The sequence below is a fragment of the Oncorhynchus gorbuscha genome, linkage group LG22 (genome assembly GCF_021184085.1).
Source record: "Oncorhynchus gorbuscha isolate QuinsamMale2020 ecotype Even-year linkage group LG22, OgorEven_v1.0, whole genome shotgun sequence".
Taxonomy (NCBI): domain Eukaryota; kingdom Metazoa; phylum Chordata; class Actinopteri; order Salmoniformes; family Salmonidae; genus Oncorhynchus; species Oncorhynchus gorbuscha.
The window spans coordinates 14,798,904-14,818,248 of NC_060194.1; the positions used below are offsets into that span (position 1 = coordinate 14,798,904).

At 43.1% G+C, this 19,345-nt stretch overlaps 1 protein-coding gene across 3 annotated transcripts; it reads right to left on the reverse strand.

Annotated features, from left to right (window-relative positions):
• Nucleotides 1-1,688: 1,688 nt before the first annotated feature.
• On the reverse strand, nucleotides 1,689-18,312 carry LOC124009960 (G-protein coupled receptor 55-like). Of its 3 annotated transcripts, XR_006834340.1 has the most exons (4): nucleotides 18,044-18,312; nucleotides 16,471-17,203; nucleotides 14,625-15,018; nucleotides 1,689-1,821 (listed from the first exon to the last, which is right to left on the reverse strand). XR_006834340.1 is itself a non-coding variant. In XM_046322227.1 (3 exons), the coding sequence occupies exons 1-3, from the start codon at nucleotides 18,055-18,057 to the stop codon at nucleotides 14,809-14,811; spliced, it is 957 nt and encodes a 318-aa protein (XP_046178183.1). In that variant the 5' UTR covers nucleotides 18,058-18,312; the 3' UTR covers nucleotides 12,866-14,808. The 3 variants fall into 3 exon arrangements, 2 of the variants coding, with proteins under 2 accessions (XP_046178183.1, XP_046178185.1); XM_046322227.1 differs by lacking the exon at nucleotides 1,689-1,821 and having other exon boundaries at nucleotides 12,866-15,018; XM_046322229.1 differs by lacking the exons at nucleotides 1,689-1,821; nucleotides 18,044-18,312 and adding an exon at nucleotides 17,302-17,481 and having other exon boundaries at nucleotides 12,866-15,018.
• Between the last annotated feature and the right edge of the window lie 1,033 nt (nucleotides 18,313-19,345).

Sequence of the window (19,345 nt, forward strand, 5' to 3'; positions counted from 1 at the left end):
TCGGCAAGACGGAGCTGCTCTTCCTCCCGGGGAAGGACTGCCCGTTCCATGATCTCGCCATCACGGTTGACAACTCCATTGTGTCCTCCTCCCAGAGCGCCAAGAACCTTGGCGTGATCCTGGACAACACCCTGTCGTTCTCAACCAACATCAAGGCGGTGGCCCGTTCCTGTAGGTTCATGCTCTACAACATCCGCAGAGTACGACCCTGCCTCACACAGGAAGCGGCGCAGGTCCTAATCCAGGCACTTGTCATCTCCCGTCTGGATTACTGCAACTCTCTGTTGGCTGGGCTCCCTGCCTGTGCCATTAAACCCCTTCAACTCATCCAGAACGCCGCAGCCCGTCTGGTGTTCAACCTTCCCAAGTTCTCTCACGTCACCCCGCTCCTCCGTTCTCTCCACTGGCTTCCAGTTGAAGCTCGCATCCGCTACAAGACCATGGTGCTTGCCTACGGAGCTGTGAGGGGAACGGCACCTCAGTACCTCCAGGCTCTGATCAGGCCCTACACCCAAACAAGGGCACTGCGTTCATCCACCTCTGGCCTGCTCGCCTCCCTACCACTGAGGAAGTACAGCTCCCGCTCAGCCCAGTCAAAACTGTTCGCTGCCCTGGCCCCCCAATGGTGGAACAAACTCCCTCACGACGCCAGGACAGCGGAGTCAATCACCACCTTCCGGAGACACCTGAAACCCCACCTCTTTAAGGAATACCTAGGATAGGATAAGTAATCCCTCTCACCCCCCTAAGTTTTAGATGCACTATTGTTAAGTGACTGTCCCACTGGATGTCATAAGGTGAATGCACCAATTTGTAAGTCGCTCTGGATAAGAGCGTCTGCTAAATGACTTAAATGTTAAATGTAAATGTAAATATCCACATTTATAAATGTGGTTTTGTATTCACACACATCTACTCCCTGCTTTTAATAAGCAAGAGGGTTGAGCTCATTTCATTCTCCATGGTCTTAACTTAAAGACTATCAACAGGATCGTATTGCCCCTTCAGGTTAGAATGTTGTTTAAAACATCATGGAGTAAAAGTATGGGTTATAACTGAGACCTATTCTTAGTTCATTGCATCAGGTGTGAAGGTAAGACCCAGATGCAAACCACGTCAAATAAACAATAGTTTAATATCTCAACAGGGGCAGGCAATAGACAGGTTAAGGCAGCCAGAGGTGGGGAAACAATACCGGATGGCAGGCAGGCTCAGGGTCATGGGCAGGCAGAGTGCTCAGGCAGGTGGGCTCGGAGACAGGACAGGCAAGGGTCAAAACCAAGAAGGCGATAAACTGGAAAAGCCAGACACAAAACACTGGTTGGCTTGAACAAACAAGACGAACTGGCAACAGACAAACAGAGAACACAGGTAGAAATACACAGGGGATAATGGGGAAGATGGGTGACACCTGGAGGGGGGTGGGCTATACTCGGCCTTGTCTCAGGATGGTAAGTTGGTGGTTGAAGATATCCCTCTGGTGGTGTGGGGGCTGGGCTTTGGCAAAGTGGGTGGGGTTATATCCTTACTGTTTGGCCCTGTCCGGGGGTGTCCTCGGATGTGGCCACAGTGTCTCCTGACCCCTCCTGTCTCAGCCTCCAGTATTTATGCTGCAGTAGTTTGTGTCGGGGGGCTAGGGTCAGTTTGTTATATCTGGAGTACTTCTCCTGTCCTATTCGGTGTCCTGTGTGAATTTAAGTGTGCTCTCTGCAAGATGGTGTGTGTGTGTGCGTGCACTGTACCAGGACTGCTGATGAGTCTGGTCACCTGTGTGGCATATCCTTGGGTCCTTCTCTATCAGGTGGACGATAGAGTCTTTAGCTGAAAACACCACAGGGACACACAACATATTACCAATAAAATCAAATCGTATTTGTCACACGCGCCGAATAAAACAGGTGTAGCCCTGACAATGAAATAAGTCCTTAGTCAACAATGCTTTAAGACGTGTAAAGTAAAAAGTAGATATGTTTTTTAAAAGTTACAAATCATAAAACAGCAGCAGTGAAATACAATAGCAAGGCTATATACAGGGTCTACTCAGACCCCTCTTTTACGCTGCTGCTACTCTCTGTTTATTATCAATCCATAGTCACTTTAACTCTACCTACAGGGACATATTGTCAGGACCCGGTTACGAACCCGGGTCTCCGGAGTGAGAAACAGTCACTTAACCAACTGAGCCACGAATAGTCGGCAGAACCCAGAAGATGAGGCAGACACAGCAGTACTTGAGATGGTGTATTTAATGAAGAAAACAAAGTGAAGTTCTTCAGGAAAACATGTAACTCCACAACCTCAAAAGGAATTCCACAAGAACTAAGGTAATCCTCCAAGACAAAAAAAGGTAAATCCACAAGGTGGAAGGTATAGCACAAAAAGCCTCAAAAGATACTCCAAAACAAACAAACAAGAACAAAAAACAGAATTCCACAAGAGAGTCAACCGGGATCAACAAGAGTTCACAGAGAACTAGGGCTCGGTGCTAACATACAAACACAGAGCAAAGAACTGAGGAAAACAAAGGGTTTAAATACAATCAGGGGAAACGAGGCACAGGTGCAAATAATAATGGGGATCAAGGGAAAACAAAAGGTCAAAAGGCACAATGGGGGCATCTAGTGACCAAAAACCGGAACAACCCTGGCCAAATCCTGACACATATTACCTCAATTATCTACTAACTGGTGCCCCCGCACATTGACTCTGTACTGGTACCCCCTGTATATAGCCTCCACATTGACTCTGTACTGGTATCCCCTGTATATAATCTCCACATTGACTCTGTACTGGTACCCCCTGTATATAGCCTCCACATTGACTCTGTACCGGTACCCCCTGTATATAGTCTCCACATTGACTCTGTACTGGTTCCCCCTGTATATAGTCTCCACCATGACACTGTACTGGTACCCCCTGTATATAGTCTCCACATTGACTCTGTACTGGTACCCCCTGTATATATCCTCCACATTGACTCTGTACTGGTAACCCCTGTATATAATCTCCACATTGACGCTATACTGGTACCCCCTGTATATATCCTCTACATTGACTCTGTACTGGTACCCCTGTATATAGCCTCCACATTGACTCTGTACTGGTACCCCCTGTATATAGCCTCCACATTGACTCTGTACTGGTACCCCCTGTATATAGCCTCCACATTGACTCTGTACTGGTACCCCCTGTATATATCACCTCTTCTGTTAAGAGAGGATATATAAGGCTTATGGCTTGGGGGTAGAAGCTGTTAAGAAGCCTTTTGGACCTAGACTTGGCGCTCCGGTACCGCTTGCCGTGCAGTAGCAGAGAGAACAATCTATGACTAGGGTGGCTGGAGTCTTCGTCAATTTTTAGAGCCTTCCTCTGACACTGCCTGGTATAGAGGTCCTGGATGGCAGGAAGCTTGGTCCCAGTGATGTACTGGGCCGTACGCACTACCCTCTGTAGTGCCTTGCGGTCGGAGGCTGAGCAATTGCCATACCAGGCAGTGATGCAACCAGTCAGGATGCTCTCGATGGTGCAGCTGTAGAACCTTTTGAGGATCTGAGGACCAATGCCAAATATTTTCAGTCTCCTGAGGGGGAATAAGCTTTGTCGTGCCCTCTTCACGACTGTCTTAGTGTGTTTGGACCCTGATCGTTTGTTGGTGATGTGGACAACAAGGAACTTGAAGCTCTCAACCTGATCCACTGCAGCCCCGTTGATGAGAATGGGGGCGTGATTGGTCCTCGTTTTCCTGTAGTCCACAATCTCCTTTGTCTTGATCAAGTTGAGGGAGAGGTTGTTGTCCTGGCACCACACAGCCAGGTCTCTGACTTCCTCCATATAGGCTCTCATTGTTGATGGTGATCAGGCCTACCACCGTTGTGTCATAGGCAAACTTGATGATGGTGTTGGAGTCGTGCCTGGCCATGCAGTCATGAGTGAACAGGGAGTACAGGAGGGGACTGAGCATGCACCCCTAAGGGGCCCTCATGTTGAGGATCAGCGTGGCAAATGTGTTTTTACCTCCTTGAAACATTTACATTTAAGTCATTTAGCAGACGCTCTTATCCAGAGCGACTTACAAATGGGTGCATTCACCTTATGACATCCAGTGGGACAGTCACTTAACAATAGTGCATCTAAATCTTAAATCTGGTTGGGGGTATGTACATACGTTCACTGTGGGGGGGGTGACTGATGTGGTGTACTCCTCAATGCCATCAGAAGAATCCCAGAAGGATTACTTATCCTATCCTAGGTATTCTTAAAGGGGGGGTGAGAAGGATTACTTATCCTATCCTAGGTATTCCTTAAAGAGGTGGGGTTTCAGGTGTCTCCGGAAGGTGGTGATTGACTCCGCTGTCCTGGCGTCGTGAGGGCGTTTGTTCCACCATTGGGGGGCCAGAGCAGCGAACAGTTTTGACTGGGCTGAGCGGGAACTGTACTTCCTCAGTGGTAGGGAGGCGAGCAGGCCAGAGGTGGATGAACGCAGTGCCCTTATTTGGGTGTAGGGCCTGATCAGAGCCTGGAGGTACTGAGGTGCTGTTCCCCTCACAGCTCCGTAGGCAAGCACCATGGTCTTGTAGCGGATGCGAGCTTCAACTGGAAGCCAGTGGAGAGAGCGGAGGAGCGGGGTGACGTGAGAGAACTTGGGAAGGTTGAACACCAGACGGGCTGCGGCGTTCTAGATGAGTTGTAGGGGTTTAATGGCACAGGCAGGGAGCCCAGCCAACAGCGAGTTGCAGTAATCCAGACGGGAGATGACAAGTGCCTGGATTAGGACCTGCGCCGCTTCCTGTGTGAGGCAGGGTCGTACTCTGCGGATGTTGTAGAGCATGAACCTACAGGAACGGGCCACCGCCTTGACATACACAATAGCACAATTGGTTACAGGATTGTAAAACAGCAGACATCTCCTTCGGCGCTATTATTGAGCTAATCATTTTTCAAACATACAGTACAAATATAAACAGCGTTTTTTATTACAAGTTAGTAGATGACCTCATGACATATAGTTTGATAAAGCAAAAGTTAGCCAAAGGAGTGGGAAACTATTGCTTCAACCCAGGCACGAACAAGGAGCTTGACTGCAGTAAAAAACACTGTCCAGACTCCAGCATGGAATTGGCCTGACTTTGAACCAGCCCTGCAGGTCTCTCTCTGCAGGTCTTATCATGTGACATATTTGAATGATTTTGTTACTTTGATGTAATCACTGATCTGACATGAGTTTACTATAAGTCATGAGGTGTCCACCTTGCTTTGTCTATATCCAATTATGTTAGATCAACATTTACCTCAGCGGAAAGATGAAGGAAGGATAAATAAGGCATCATAAGAGCAGACCGTCCTCTTAGCAGTGGCAGGAGAAACCTCGGAGCTAACATGAAAGAAGACGTTACAGAACAACGACTCCAATGGACCATCAGTCCACTGCCTTGCTGTAAGGGTTTCTGAGCCAGTACATCAGGGGCTGCCAGAGACAACACTCATGTTTTCATCACTTCATTCAGCGTCATCGTTACACTTCAGCTCTGACATCATATCAAACTAGATCACTGGTGGAGTGTGTTTGATCTCAAAATAAACAGAATCATGGGAAGATTGATCACACTCACAGAAACATACACACGCAGTTTGGCCTCCTTCTCTTCATGCGCCATAAAACCATGGCGACAATAACTTTTTTATGCTGAATATTTTTTTTATAGCAAAGGGAATTAAATGTGGCGAACAAATAGAAGGTATGGTGAGATTCAAAATGGTCAGGGATCTGTTTGTTAACTTGGCTTTCAAAGACCTTAGAAAGGCAGGGTAGAAGAGATATTGGTTTGTAGCAGTTTGGGTCTAGAGTGTCTCCCCCCTTTGAAGAGGGGGATGACCGCGGCAGCTTTCCAATCTATGGGAATCTCAGACGATACGAAAGAGAGGTTGAACAGACTAGTAAATAGGGGCTGCAACCATTTATTCTGATAATTTTAGAAAGAGAGGGTCCAGATTGTCTAGCCCGGCTGATTTGTAGGGGTCCAGATTTTGCAGCTCTTTCAGAACATCAGCTATCTGGATATAGGTGAAGGAGAAGTGGGGAGGTTTGGGCGAGTTGTTGTGGGGAGCGCAGGGTTTGTTGACCGGGTCATATTATGTATATATACAGTGTTGTAACGATGTACAAATGGGTTAAAGTACAAAAGGGAAAATAAATAAGCATAAATATGGAATGTATTTGTTTGTTCTTCACTGGTTGACCTTTTCTTGTGACAACAGGTCACAAATCTTGTTGCTGTAATATGGGAGTTTATCAAAATCGCGTTTGCTTTCGATTTCTTTGTGGATCTGTGTCACGTTCTGACCTTTATTTCCTTTGTTTTGTCTTTATTTAGCATGGTCAGGGCGTGAATTGGGGTGGGCAGTCTTTGTTTGTGTTTCTATGTTTTTTCTATTTCTGTGTGGCGACAAACACTTCACACGGAAACAAACACCCACAAACCAACAGTGAAACCCAGGTTACCTAAATATGGTTCTCAATCAGGGACAACGATAAACAGCTGCCTCTGATTGAGAACCATATTTAGGTAACCTGGGTTTCACTGTTGGTTTGTGGGTGTTTGTTTCCGTGTGAAGTGTTTGTCGCCACCGGTACTGGTTCGGTTTGGTTATTTCACATATTCGTTTATTGTTTATGTATTTCATAGTCTTCAGTGCTTTTCTTATTAAAATCGCCATGAACACTTACCACGCCGCATCTTGGTCCGATCCTTACTCCTCTTCAGACGAAGAGGAGGAAATCTGCCATTACAATCTGTATAATCTGAAGGAAATATGTGTCTCTATGGTCATACATTTGGCAGGAGGTTAGGAAGTGCAGCTCAGTTTCCACCTCATTTTGTGGGCAGTGTGCACATAACCTGTCTTCTCTTGAGAGCCAGGTCTGCCTACGGTGGCCTCTCTCGATAGCAAGGCTATGCTCACTGAGTCTGTACACAGTGGCCAGGTATTCTGGCACTGTGTACTCTCTGCTAGGGCCAAATAGCATTATAGTTTGCTCTGCTCTTTTGTTAATTCTTTCCAATGTGTCAAGTAATTATCTTTTTGTTTTCTCATGATTTGGTTGAGTGTAATTGTGTTGCTGTCCTGGGGTTGTGTGGGGTGTGTTTGTGAACAGAGCCCCTGGACCAGCTTGCTTAGGGGACTCTTCTCCAGGTTCATATCTGTAGGTGATGGCTTTGAGAAGGTTTGGGAATCACTTCCTTTTAGGTGGTTGAAGAATCTAAAAGCTCTTTTCTGGATTTGGATCATTAGCGGATATCGGCCTAATTCTGCTCTGCGTGCATTATTTGGTGTTCTACGTTGTAGAGGATATTTTTGCAGAATTCTGCATGCAGTCTCAATTTGGTGTTTGTCCCATTTTGTGAATTTGTGGTTGGTGAGCGGACGCCAGACCTCACAACCGTAAAGAGCAAAAGGTTCTATAACTGATTCAAGTGTTTTTAACCAGATCCTAATTGGTATGTTGAATTTTATGTTCCTTTTGATGGCATAGAATGCCCTTTTACATTTACATTTACATTTAAGTCATTTAGCAGACGCTCTTATCCAGAGCGACTTACAAATTGGTGCATTCACCTTATGACATCCAGTGGAACAGCCACTTTACAATAGTGCATCTAAATCCCTTCTTGCCTTGTCTCTCAGATCGCTCACCACAGCTTTGGAAGTTCCCTGTGGTGCTGATGTTTAGGCTAAGGTATGTATAGTTTTTTGTGTGCTCTAGGGCAACGGTGTCTAGATGGAATTTGTATTTGTGGTCCTGGCTACTGGACCTTTCTTGAAACACCATTATTTTGGTCCTACTGAGATTTACTGTCAGGGCCCAGGTCTGGCAGAATCTATACAGATGCTGCTGTAGGCCCTCCTTTGTTGGTGACAGAAGCACGAGATCATCAGCAAACAGTAGACATTTGACTTCAGATTCTAGTAGGATGAGGCCGGGTGCCGCAGGCTTTTCTACTGCCTGCGCCAATTCGTTGATATATATGTTGAAGAGGGTGGGGCTTAAGCTGCATCTCTGTCTCACCCCACGGCCATGTGGGAAGAAATGTGAGTTATTTGCCTATTTTAACCGCACACTTGTTTGTGTACATGGATTTGATAATGTCGTATGTTTTTCCCCCAACACCACTTTCCATCAATTTGTATAGCAGACCCTCATGCCAAATTGAGTTGAAGGATTTTTTAAATCAACAAAAGATGAGAAGACTTTGCCTTTTGTTTTGTTTTGTTTGTTTGTCAATTAGGGTGTGCAGGGTGAAGACGTGGTCTGTTGTACGTTAACTTGGTAAAAAGCCAATTTGACATTTGCTCAATACATTGTTTTCACTGAGGAAATGTACGAGTCTGCTGTTAATGATAATGCAGAGGATTTCCTCAAGGTTGCTGTTGATGCATATCCCGCTGTAGTTATTGGGGTCAAATTTGTCCCCACTTTTGTTGATTGGGGTGATCAGTCCTTGTTTCCAAATATTGGGGAAGATGCCAGAGCTAAGGATGATGTTAAAGAGTTTTAGTATAGCCAACTGGATTTTGTTGTCTGAATATTTGATCATTTCATTAAGGATACCATCAACACCACAGGCCTTTTTGGGTTGGAGGGTTTTTATTTGGTCCTGTAACTCATTCAAGGTAATTGGAGAATCCAGTGGGTTCTAGTAGTCTTTAACAGTTTATTCTAAGATTTGTATTTGGTCATGTATATGTTTTTGGGGTTTGTTCTTTGTTATAGAGCCCAAATAAATTGGTGAAGTGGTTTACCCATACATCTCCATTTTGGATAGATAATTATTTGTGTTAAGTGTTTTCCAATTTTCCCAGAAGTGCTTCGAGTCTTAGGATTCTTCGATTACATTGAACTGATTTCTGACTTGCTGTTCCTTCGTTTTCGTAGTGTATTTCTGTATTGTTTTCGTTATTCACTATAGTGAAGGCGTAGACTCAGGTTTTCTGGGTCTCTATGTTTTTGGTTGGACAGGTTTCTCAATTTCTTTATTAGATTTTTGCGTTCTTCATCAAATCATTTGTCATTGTTGTTCATTTTCTTCGGTTTTCTATTTGAGATTTTTAGATTTGACAGAGAAGCAGAGAGGTCAAATATACTGTTAAGATTTTCTACTGCCATGTTTACACATCACTATTACAGTGGAACGTTTTACCCAGGAAATTGTCTAAAAGGGATTGAATTTGTTGTTGCCTAATTGTTTTTTGGTAGGTTTCCAAACTGCATTCCTTCCATCTATAGCATTTCTTAATGTTACTCAGTTCCTTTGGCTTTGATGCCTCATGATTGAGTATTGCTTTGTTCAAGTAGACTGTGATTTGATAGGGGTGTCAGTGGGCTGATTGTGAACGCTCTGAGAGAATCTGGGTTGAGGTCAGTGACCTACCATAGGAGTCCCCTCGAAGCCTACCATTGACTATGTACATACCCAGCGTGCTATGTACAGTACATATCTATCTATTCTTCAGAGATCCTATAAGGTAACAAGACTTCACAATTTCATTATGGGTGTGGTGTATCCTATTGGACACAATATTTGGTCAGAGAGCGACGCCTTAATGGCACGCCAATGACCCAACGACTGTATCTTTGTCAAATAAGAACCAACTGGGGTCAAACAAAGCTAGTTCAATAGCCAATGAGCTGGGCTTTACGGGAGTACTAGGAAACAATGTATATGTTGTCAAATGTAGCTTGTAACCTTGTACAACAGCATGCCTTTTCATTTTGGACAAAAATTATAAGGATACTCGGAGTTATGAAGTTATGAAAACTGGTTGTTTTGCTATTGTTGAACTTATAATATGGCTACTAATACTTGGAAAGCTAAATCAAAGTCCAAGTATACAGATTTGACGATATTCTAGCAGAAAAATGGAATATGAATGCGACTGTGTCCTTCACGATTTGACCAAATGTACATGGGGAATTCACAGTAAAAGTCTTGAGAATCCGTCATTTTCCAAGTTATCCTTCTGGAACTTTGCACATACACTGCTGCCATCTTGTGGACACTATTGAAATTACAACCATTTCAAAGAAAACACTGGTTGATATATTTTCTACCAGATCTATTGTGTTATATTCTCCTACATTCAATTCACATTTCCACACAACTTCAAAGTGTTTCCTTTCAAATGGTAGGCCCACTGCAATTCTAACCTATGTAAGAATGCTGTTCATTGCTGTTTGTGACTACAGCTCAGCCTTCAACACCATAGCACCCTCCAAGCTCATCATTAAGCTTGCGGCCCTGGGTCTGAACCCCGCCCTGTGAAACTGGGTCCTGTACTTCCTGACGGGCCGCCCACCAGGTGGTAAAGGTAGGTAACAAGGCCAAGTGTGTGCAAAGCTGTCATCAAGGCATTTATTTATTTTTATAATTTTTATGTAACTAGGCAAGTCAGTTAAGAACAAATTCTTATCGCCCTACTCCGGCCAAACCCAGACGATGCTGGGTCAGTTGTGTGCCGCCAAATGGGACTCCCAATCACGGCCGGGTGTGATACAGCCTGGATGGCAAAGGGTGGCTACTTTGAAGAATCTCAAATATAAAATATATTTTGATTTGTTTAATCCTTCTTTGGTTACTACATGATTCCATGTGTTATTTCATAGTGTTGATGTCTTCATTATTATTCCACAATGTAGAAAATAGTCAAAATAAAGAACAATCCTGGAATGAGTAGGTGTGTCCAAACTTTTGACGGGTACTGTACACGCCGTATATATATTTATACTCCGGACTCCGACATTGCATGTCCAAATATTGATATATTTCTCAATTGCATTATATTACTTTTAGATGTGTGTATTGTTAGATATCACTGCACTGTTGGAGCTAGGAGCACAAGCATTTCACTACACCCACAATAACATCTGCTAAACATGTGTACAACCAAGACCATTTTCATTGATTTGATTGTTGGTTTGCTTTGACAGAGGAGAAGTCAATAAAGGACAGGGTAATGTGCACAAGGCACAACACAAAAGACAACACGGTGTCACCGGGAGGTAGAAGAGTATCTCAACTGCAATATCAAATGTTTTCTGTTGTTGTTGCAACCGGTTTTGTTATGGTTTGTGCTCTAATGACACGCACCACCCAGCTTCAATAAAGAACATGCTCAAATCATTAGAGGACAGCATCAACATGGTTGAGTTCAGGTGGAGGACATTGTATATGTTGAGTATCTGTGAGTGAATGAATGGACAATGGAGGAGCATCCTAAGCTGGATGCTCGGCTAGCGGGAACAGCACACACACACACACACACACACACACACACACACACACACACACACACACACACACACACACACACACACACACACACACACACACACACACACACACACACACACACACACACACACACACACACACACACACACACACACACACACACACACACACACACACACACAGTCTCTCCATTGAGTGGATACTGTCACGTCTGCTCCCGCTTCTCCCTTCCCCTGGCGCTTGAGGGCGCCAGATTACCCTGCATCACGCGCTCCTGCCACCCATCACGCGCTCCTGCCATCCATCACGCACACCTGCCTTCCCTCGTCACTCGCATCAGCGTTATTGGACTCACTTATAGCCGGTTATTTCCTCCCCTATATTTGTCAGTTCCCTGCTCTGTTCCCCGCTGCTGCATTGATTGTCTTTGTCTTTCTATTTGTTTATGACGCTGTTCCTGTCTCTTTGAAGTGGCTTACACAACAACCATCCAAACAGTTAAATGACATTGCTCCTCATTATGGAGGTACAGTTTTCTCACAAACAACCCCTTTCAACAGCTCGATGAAAGAGGTATCCCTCTGTATAACTCCATGAATTCCTAAAGACTGTGGGTCAGATTGGTTTAGCTAAGCATTTGCAACTGCTTTGCACCTGCGTTTTCATCATGGAATTAATAAACATTAAAGGTGCACTATGCAGAAATTACTCCGCCATTTCCTGGTTGCTATAATTCTAATAGTTCGCCTAATTTCAGTTTATGTGAGCAAGTAGGCCGTCATTGTAAATAAGAATTTGTTCTTAACTGACTTGCCTAGTTAAATGAAGGTTAAATAAAATCAATAAGAACTTGTGTTGAGAATCATTGATCCAACTAAACCGCTGTGAAATATATTTTCCAGAACCACAAATGTCGTATTTTCAAGTGTGGTGTATCATTTTCAAGCTGGTGTACAAAACCGAAAGTAAAAGACGCAAAAAACATGCTTGGGTGCGTCAATAGACTGTTAAGACTTAAGAGAAAGAATACTACAGTTGCAGAAAGGTTAAGAACGTTTTAGCCTTGTTTTAGGTGTTAAATCCCTTACTGAAAAAACAGGTGCAAAGTGTGACCTGATCTGAGACCTTTTCTTCATGTTTTACATGAGTTCTATAATGCGCTTTAATAGAAGTCCCATATAGTGTATGGGTCTATATATATATATATATATATATAGTGTATATATATATACATATATATACTATATATATATATATAAACACTATATATATATATATATATATATATATATATATATATATATAAACACTATATATATATATATATACACACTATAAAATTATGAACTTGGATTAGATAACACAACGTGCCATTGGAACACAGGAGTGATGGTTGCTGATAATGGGCTTCTGTACGCCTATGTAGATATTCCATAAAAAATCTGCCGTTTCCAGCTACAGTCATTTACAAATTTACAACATAAACAATGTCTACACTGTTCTACACATTTCTGATCAATTTGATGTTATTTTAATGGACAAAAAAAAATAAGCTTTTCTTTCAAAAACAAGGACATTTCCAAGTGACCCCAAACACTTGAACAGTAGGGTATATATATGGATATTACTGAGATTCTGACTCTGTTTAAAGTAAGTCACAAGAAAGTGAGTCATTGTAGAGGCTCATGTAGCCAACCTAGTTGGGCCTCAAAGGGAAATGGATCAGGGGTTTATTCGGAAGTCTTTGCCACTGTGTTCCATTTGGTTTCTCTTTTTTCACCTTGAAGGTTTAAACCGACTGTCCTTCAAAGTCAGTTTCTAGAAAACAGATCAAATAACACTGTTTACTTTTTTTTTTAAAAAATGTACAAAAATGATTTAATCTAATGACCGAACAAAACTTATTTTAGCGGTCAGTAACATAGGTTGCTGTTATATGAATAGACAGCTTTAATAATGTGTACTCCTGTTTGGACTGTTGTCTGACAAAGCGTTCATTCATTAACACAAGAGGGTAAATGAACGCAGCTAAAACAATAATGACCAGGATTTTCATGCAATGTAGCAGGGTTGGGGTTAATTCCATTACAATTCACCTAAATCACATATCCTAATCGTATCCATCCTACACACTACATACGTATTTGAAATAGACTACTTTTACCCTAATTACAGACATGAACAAAACTATGATCATGTAATAATGTAATACAATTATAATACACCATATTCAATACAGAATAATATATAGTTGATGTACATATGTTTATTCATACTCCCACAGTAACATTCAGCATACTGCATACGCAGATAAATGGGGATTTTATTCTCTATGACGGCAGTTGAAACCAGTGGCGCGCTGTCTTAGCCCACATGCAGTGGAGTCCAAAATGATTGGATCCCTTAATAAAGCCGAGCAAAAAAAGACTGGATAAAATATAACATGTCATATGACCGGTTCCAATCTAAGTGCCAATGGCATTTAGCAAACTATGATCAGGTGACATGAAAATAGAAGTGCATGGCCACAAAATACCTCATCTCCACTGTAAAATATGGCGGCGGATCTTTGATGTTATGGGGCTACTTTGATTCCACTGGTCCTGGGGCCTTTGTTAATAAGGTCAATAGCGTCACGAACTTGACCAATTACCGGGACATTTGAGCCAAAGACCTGGTTGCCTCTGCCAGGAGGCTAAAACTTGGACACATGTGGATCTTCCAGCAAGATAATAACCTCAAGCACACATCAAAAGTCCACAAAGAAATGGTTAACTGACCACAAAATCTACATTTTGCAATGGCCAACTCAGTTTCTGGACTTGAACCCCATTGAAAACCTGTGGTTTAAATTGAAGAGGGCAGTCCATAAACGCAGACCAAGGAGATATCCTGGAAAGATTCTGTTTAGAGGAGTGGTCAAAGATCCCTCCCAATGTGTTCTCCAATCTCATAAAACAGTTCAGAAAAAGGCTCAGTGTCATTATTCTTGCAAGGGGTGGGCGCTGGACTATTGAAAATGGGGATCCATATCTTTTTGAGATTAAAATAAAATGACTTGTTAAACACAATCTCTTTCTCTGAGCAATTGTATTAGCATAAAATAATATGATTTTCTTTCTTTAAAATTGAGCATACAATACAGCTCCAGTATTTGTATCATTTATTTTCCACAGTCTTTTTTGATCATCTATATCAAGGGATCCAATTACTTTCGACCTGACTGTATGTCTTAGCCCACGTACTGTGTGACTTATAGAGCTCATGAATGCCTATTGTAAGCAAACTGACTTCTCCTATTCAACCTATTCAATACCTTGTTGTCCTTCAACCTACCTTGTTGTCTAGGTATTCAACAATAAACACTCCTTTTTCCGTGTCGACGTCCCTTGTCCTCCAACAGTGGCAGAATGTCTCACAAACCTAGTCAGATTACAGCCAGTAACTTCCCAGTGGGCGAAAATGGATAAAACGTCATTTCAACCAGTTTGGCTCAGTGTTTTTTCCTCCAAGGGTCTCGTCAGAGCTCCGAGGTGCTGGTGGTGGCTCTCTTCTGGCTCATGGACCTCCTGAAGGTGAAGGTCTGCTTGGAGCTCCTCACCTCCGTGGTGATGAAGTAGTAACATAGAGCGTCTAGACAGCACGTGATGTTGGCCAGACTCATGGTCACCTGAATGTACAAGCTGATCCTTGTCTTGGCCAAGCAGTCCTCGATCAGGCGTTGATGCACCTGGGAGGACAAAGAGGATTAGATAGAGGTTATGCCTGTCAGGTCAGGTCACACGGCCAGGAAAAACTCTGGGTCTTAGCAATAACAGACCAGAGCGAAAGGGTGAAGATGCCCCCAGATAATCACAGTACCAGTCAAAAGTTTGGACACGCCTACTCATTCAAGGGGTTTTCTTTATTTGTACTGTTTTCTACATTGCATAATAATAGTGAAGACATCAAAACTGTGAAATAACTCATATGGAATCATGCAGTTACCAAAAAAGTGTTAAACAATTTTTTGTTGTTGTTGAGATTCTTCACAGTAGCCACCCTTTGCCTTGATGACAGCTTTGTATACTCTTGGCATTCTCTCAACCAGCTTTACCTGGAATGCTTTTCCAACAGTCTTGAAGTAGTTCCCAGATATGCTGAGCACTTGTTGGCTGCTTTTCCTTCACTCTGTGGTCCAACTCATCCCAAACCATCTCAATTGGGTTGAGGTCAGGTGATTGTGGAGGCCAGGTCATCTGATGCAACACTCCACTCTCCTTGGTAAAATATCCCTTACACAGCCTGGAGGTGTGTTTTGGGTCATTGTCCTGTTGAAAAACAAATTATAGTCCCACTAAGTGCAAATCAGATTGCTGCAGAATGCTGTGGTAGCCATGCTGGTTAAGTGTGCCTTGAATTCTAAATAAATCACTGACAGTGTCACCAGCAAAGCACCCACATACCATCACACCTCCTCCTCCATGCTTCACGGTGGGAACCAACATGCGGAGATCATCCGTTCACCTACTCTCCGTCTCATCAGACCAAAGGACAGATTTCCACCGGTCTAATGTCCATTGCTCGTGTTTCATGGCCCAAGCAAGTCTTTTCTTCTAATTGGGGTTCTTTATAAGTGGTTTCTTTGCAGCAATTTGACCATGAAGGCCTGATTCACACAGTCTCCACTGAACAGTTGATGTTCAGATGTGTCTGTTACTTGAACTCTGTGAAGCATTTATTTGGGCTGCAATCTGGGGTGCAGTTAACTCTATTGAACTTATCCTCTGCAGCAGAGGTAACTTCAGGTCTTCCTTTCCTGTGGCGGTCCTCATGAGAGCCAGTTTCATCCTAGCGCTTGATGGTTTTAGCGACTGCACTTGAAGAAACTTTCAAAGTTCTTGAAATGTTCCGTATTGACTGACCTTCATGTCTTAAAGTAATGATGGACTGTCATTTCTTTGTACTCAAATATAAATAGATTTGGATTTGTTTAACACTTTTTTGGATACTACATTATTCCATATGAGTTATTTCATAGTTTTGATGTCTTCACTATTATTCTACAACGAGGAAAATAGTAAAAATCAAGAAAAACCCTGGAATGAGTAGGTGGGTCCAAACCTTTGACTGGTACTGTATGTGCACAAAAGATAACCGTAAGAAAGCATTTATGGCATTTCTAGCCTTATTATTAACTCACCAGGAACTGTAGCAGGATGCCCAGGTGGCTGGGTGTGAATGGGACCAGGAAGGCGCAAAGACTACTGTAGATGATCTTCACACAGCTTCTGCTTTTAGGGCTCTCCTGGCCCGACTGCCTCAGTGTCCGGATGCTTTGGGCTGAACACACCACCAGCACCAGGGCCGGCCCCACGAACCCGAAGCTCAACAGGCAGCCGATCACCTTTGGATGCCAGCCCTCCTTTGAGAACGTGTGGAAGCAGTGGAATGACCCTGTTTCCTCCTTGCGGAACCCGTAGATGGGGGAGATGCCCCCCAGCACCACCACCCAGACCAGGATGCAGGTCCACAGAGCAGCCCGGGGGGAACGGAGCTGCTTGGCGCGGAATGGGTGGCATATGGCCACCCAGCGGTCCACAGCAATGCAGGCGATGGTATAGATGCTGCCGTACATCCCCACGAAGTAAAGGCTCTCCAGGAGGGAGCAGAGGAAGCGGTTGTGGGCCTCCCATTGGTGGTTGGTGGCGTGCATCTTGAAGGGGAGCAGGAGGAGGAGAAGGAGGTCCATGAGTGCTAGGTTGGTCATGTAGATGGTGGACTCGCTCCACTTGCGGAGGAAGATGCAGAAGACAACCAGGGCGAGGACGTTGAGGATAAGGCCAAACACGAAGATGGGCACGTAGATGACGAGCTCCAGTGATGTCATCAGGTGGTCCACCTCGTCGAAGGAGCAGTTGGTTTCCATGGCGTCGCTGAGGGGTCAAAGGGAGAAACTGGTTGGTGCTTTATTTAGTTAAGGAAGGCATACTGCAATGTATTATTGTTATGCGATTGCTTTTGAATAAAGTACCTTGTATGTCAAATGTGTATGCAAAATGTATATGGAAAATGTAGCGGAAAAGCTGTAAAAAACAAACAAGATATGTTTCCTCCGAAGCGGTGGGGTGGTGGATGGGTTAATAAAGCATAAAGACATGTACAAAATAAAACATCTTAAAGGAAAGACGGTATTTTGATTGTGGATTAATCATACATACTATACTATACTAGCCCTACTATCTTAGAATTGTTTAGCTTTTTTCCTCTCAGTTATCTTTCCACTACCGTGATATTTAGCAAGCTTGTACCTATATGCCCCAGATACCATTTGAAAGGCAAGTGAAACACCCACACGCTCGCACACATACACACACGCGTCATTATGCAAAACCACATTCCCTTACTGGTGCGAGCACAGTATCTGTACCCTTCTCACGTACAGAAGCAGTGCCTGCCTGATTTAATGTGAGAATCCTTAACCTCTTCACTACCCGTCTGCTCGCCAAACAGCCAGAGTATTCCAAACAGAAATGCTATTTTGGCTGGCTCTCTCTTGTAAAGAGCTCTCAATGAATGTAAACAGGTAAAAGGAAGGTTTGAAAAATGTGAACCCAATTCAGACTGTTCAATTTGAACGGGTTATGCTTTAAAGGAATAAAAGATGACTTCTGGATTTGTTTATTACATTGTTATAGATAAATTAATGAAATCAAAAATGTTGTGCCAATTCTGTTGTAATGATGAAATAGAATACAGTACAAGTGAAACCTTACCTTATAGATGCCATTCTGCTGGTGCGTCTGTCTATCAGTCTGTCTGTCTGTCTGTCAGTTCCAGACACAGTAGTTTCACAGTTCTGTTTTTCTTCCCATGACCACTTCCTATATGTGACATAGCCTCAAGTTGTCTACAGTAGCTGGATAGGGGTTCTATGCAGCAGAACATTGGGTGAAGTCTGTGACATCCTTAAGACAAAGAGATAGCAGACCACAACAAGCAATGTAAACAATCACTTGAGAACATAGTATCATCCTGCTATCACATATATGAAAATATATTCATGCTGATTTTTAAAATGTGCTCATTTCTTATAGAAATGTTCGAACTAAGTGAGTCTGTCTGCGGTAGTGTAGCCCCACAAGGCTCCCGAGTGGCACAGCAGTCTAAGGCAATGCATCTCAGTGCTAGAGGCGTCACTACAGACACCCTGGATTTAATCCAGGCTGTATCACAACCGGCAGTGATTGGGAGTCCCATATGGCGCCGCACAATTGGCCCAGCGCCGTCCAGGTTTGGCCGGTGTAGGCGGCGGTCATTGTAAATAAGAATTTGTTCTTAACGGACTTGCCTAGTTAAATAAAGGTACAAAAAATTAGGTAAGACAGCCACATTCCTTTTGAACAAAAGGTGAAAACTTTTAACGTGAAAAATGAAGATGACTTAGAGACTGAGGTGCATTTTACAGTGTCTCTAATATTGAATTCAAACGTATAGTTTATTGTCGTGGAAAAACTCTTGGTCACACCATACTTTAAGTGGTTTCTTATGAAGGTTATGTTGAAATGAAGTCTGACACTTTGATGACACAACAGACATGAAAGGGCTCATGATTGCGTGACAGCAGTCTGTTCTTATGTACAGTAATTGAGGATTTCCTGGTTTCGACTGGAGGCATAGAAACCATGTTAAATCAAGGTTGTCATCTCTCTCATCAAAGGGATTGAAGAGATAATTATCATTTTATATCTTATACAAAGCTATTACTCTAATTTTGACTGATAATACTGTAAACCATACTCATTCATGAAAAGATCATTGGTCAAAAATGAACTATTTCATCAACATTATTCTCCAATCATGTTAAATTTGTCTGGACAGCATTCTACTCTCAATCAATCAAATGTATTTACAAAGACCTTTTTTTACATTAGCCGATGTCACAAAGTGCTATACAGAAACTCAGCCTAAAACCCCAAACAGTGATCAATGTAGATGTAGAAGCTATAGTGATCTGAGCTATATAGAACATACTGCACCATATCAACTTTTTTATGACAACTTTGAGGAAGCACCCG

Excerpts from the sequence above, each read along its gene's own strand:
- LOC124009960 (XM_046322227.1), bottom strand. Across the intron at positions 15,019-16,470 it reads GCATCCTGCTACAGTTCCTG|GTGCATCAACGCCTGATCGA; the intron begins GTGAGTTAATAA and ends TTGTCCTCCCAG.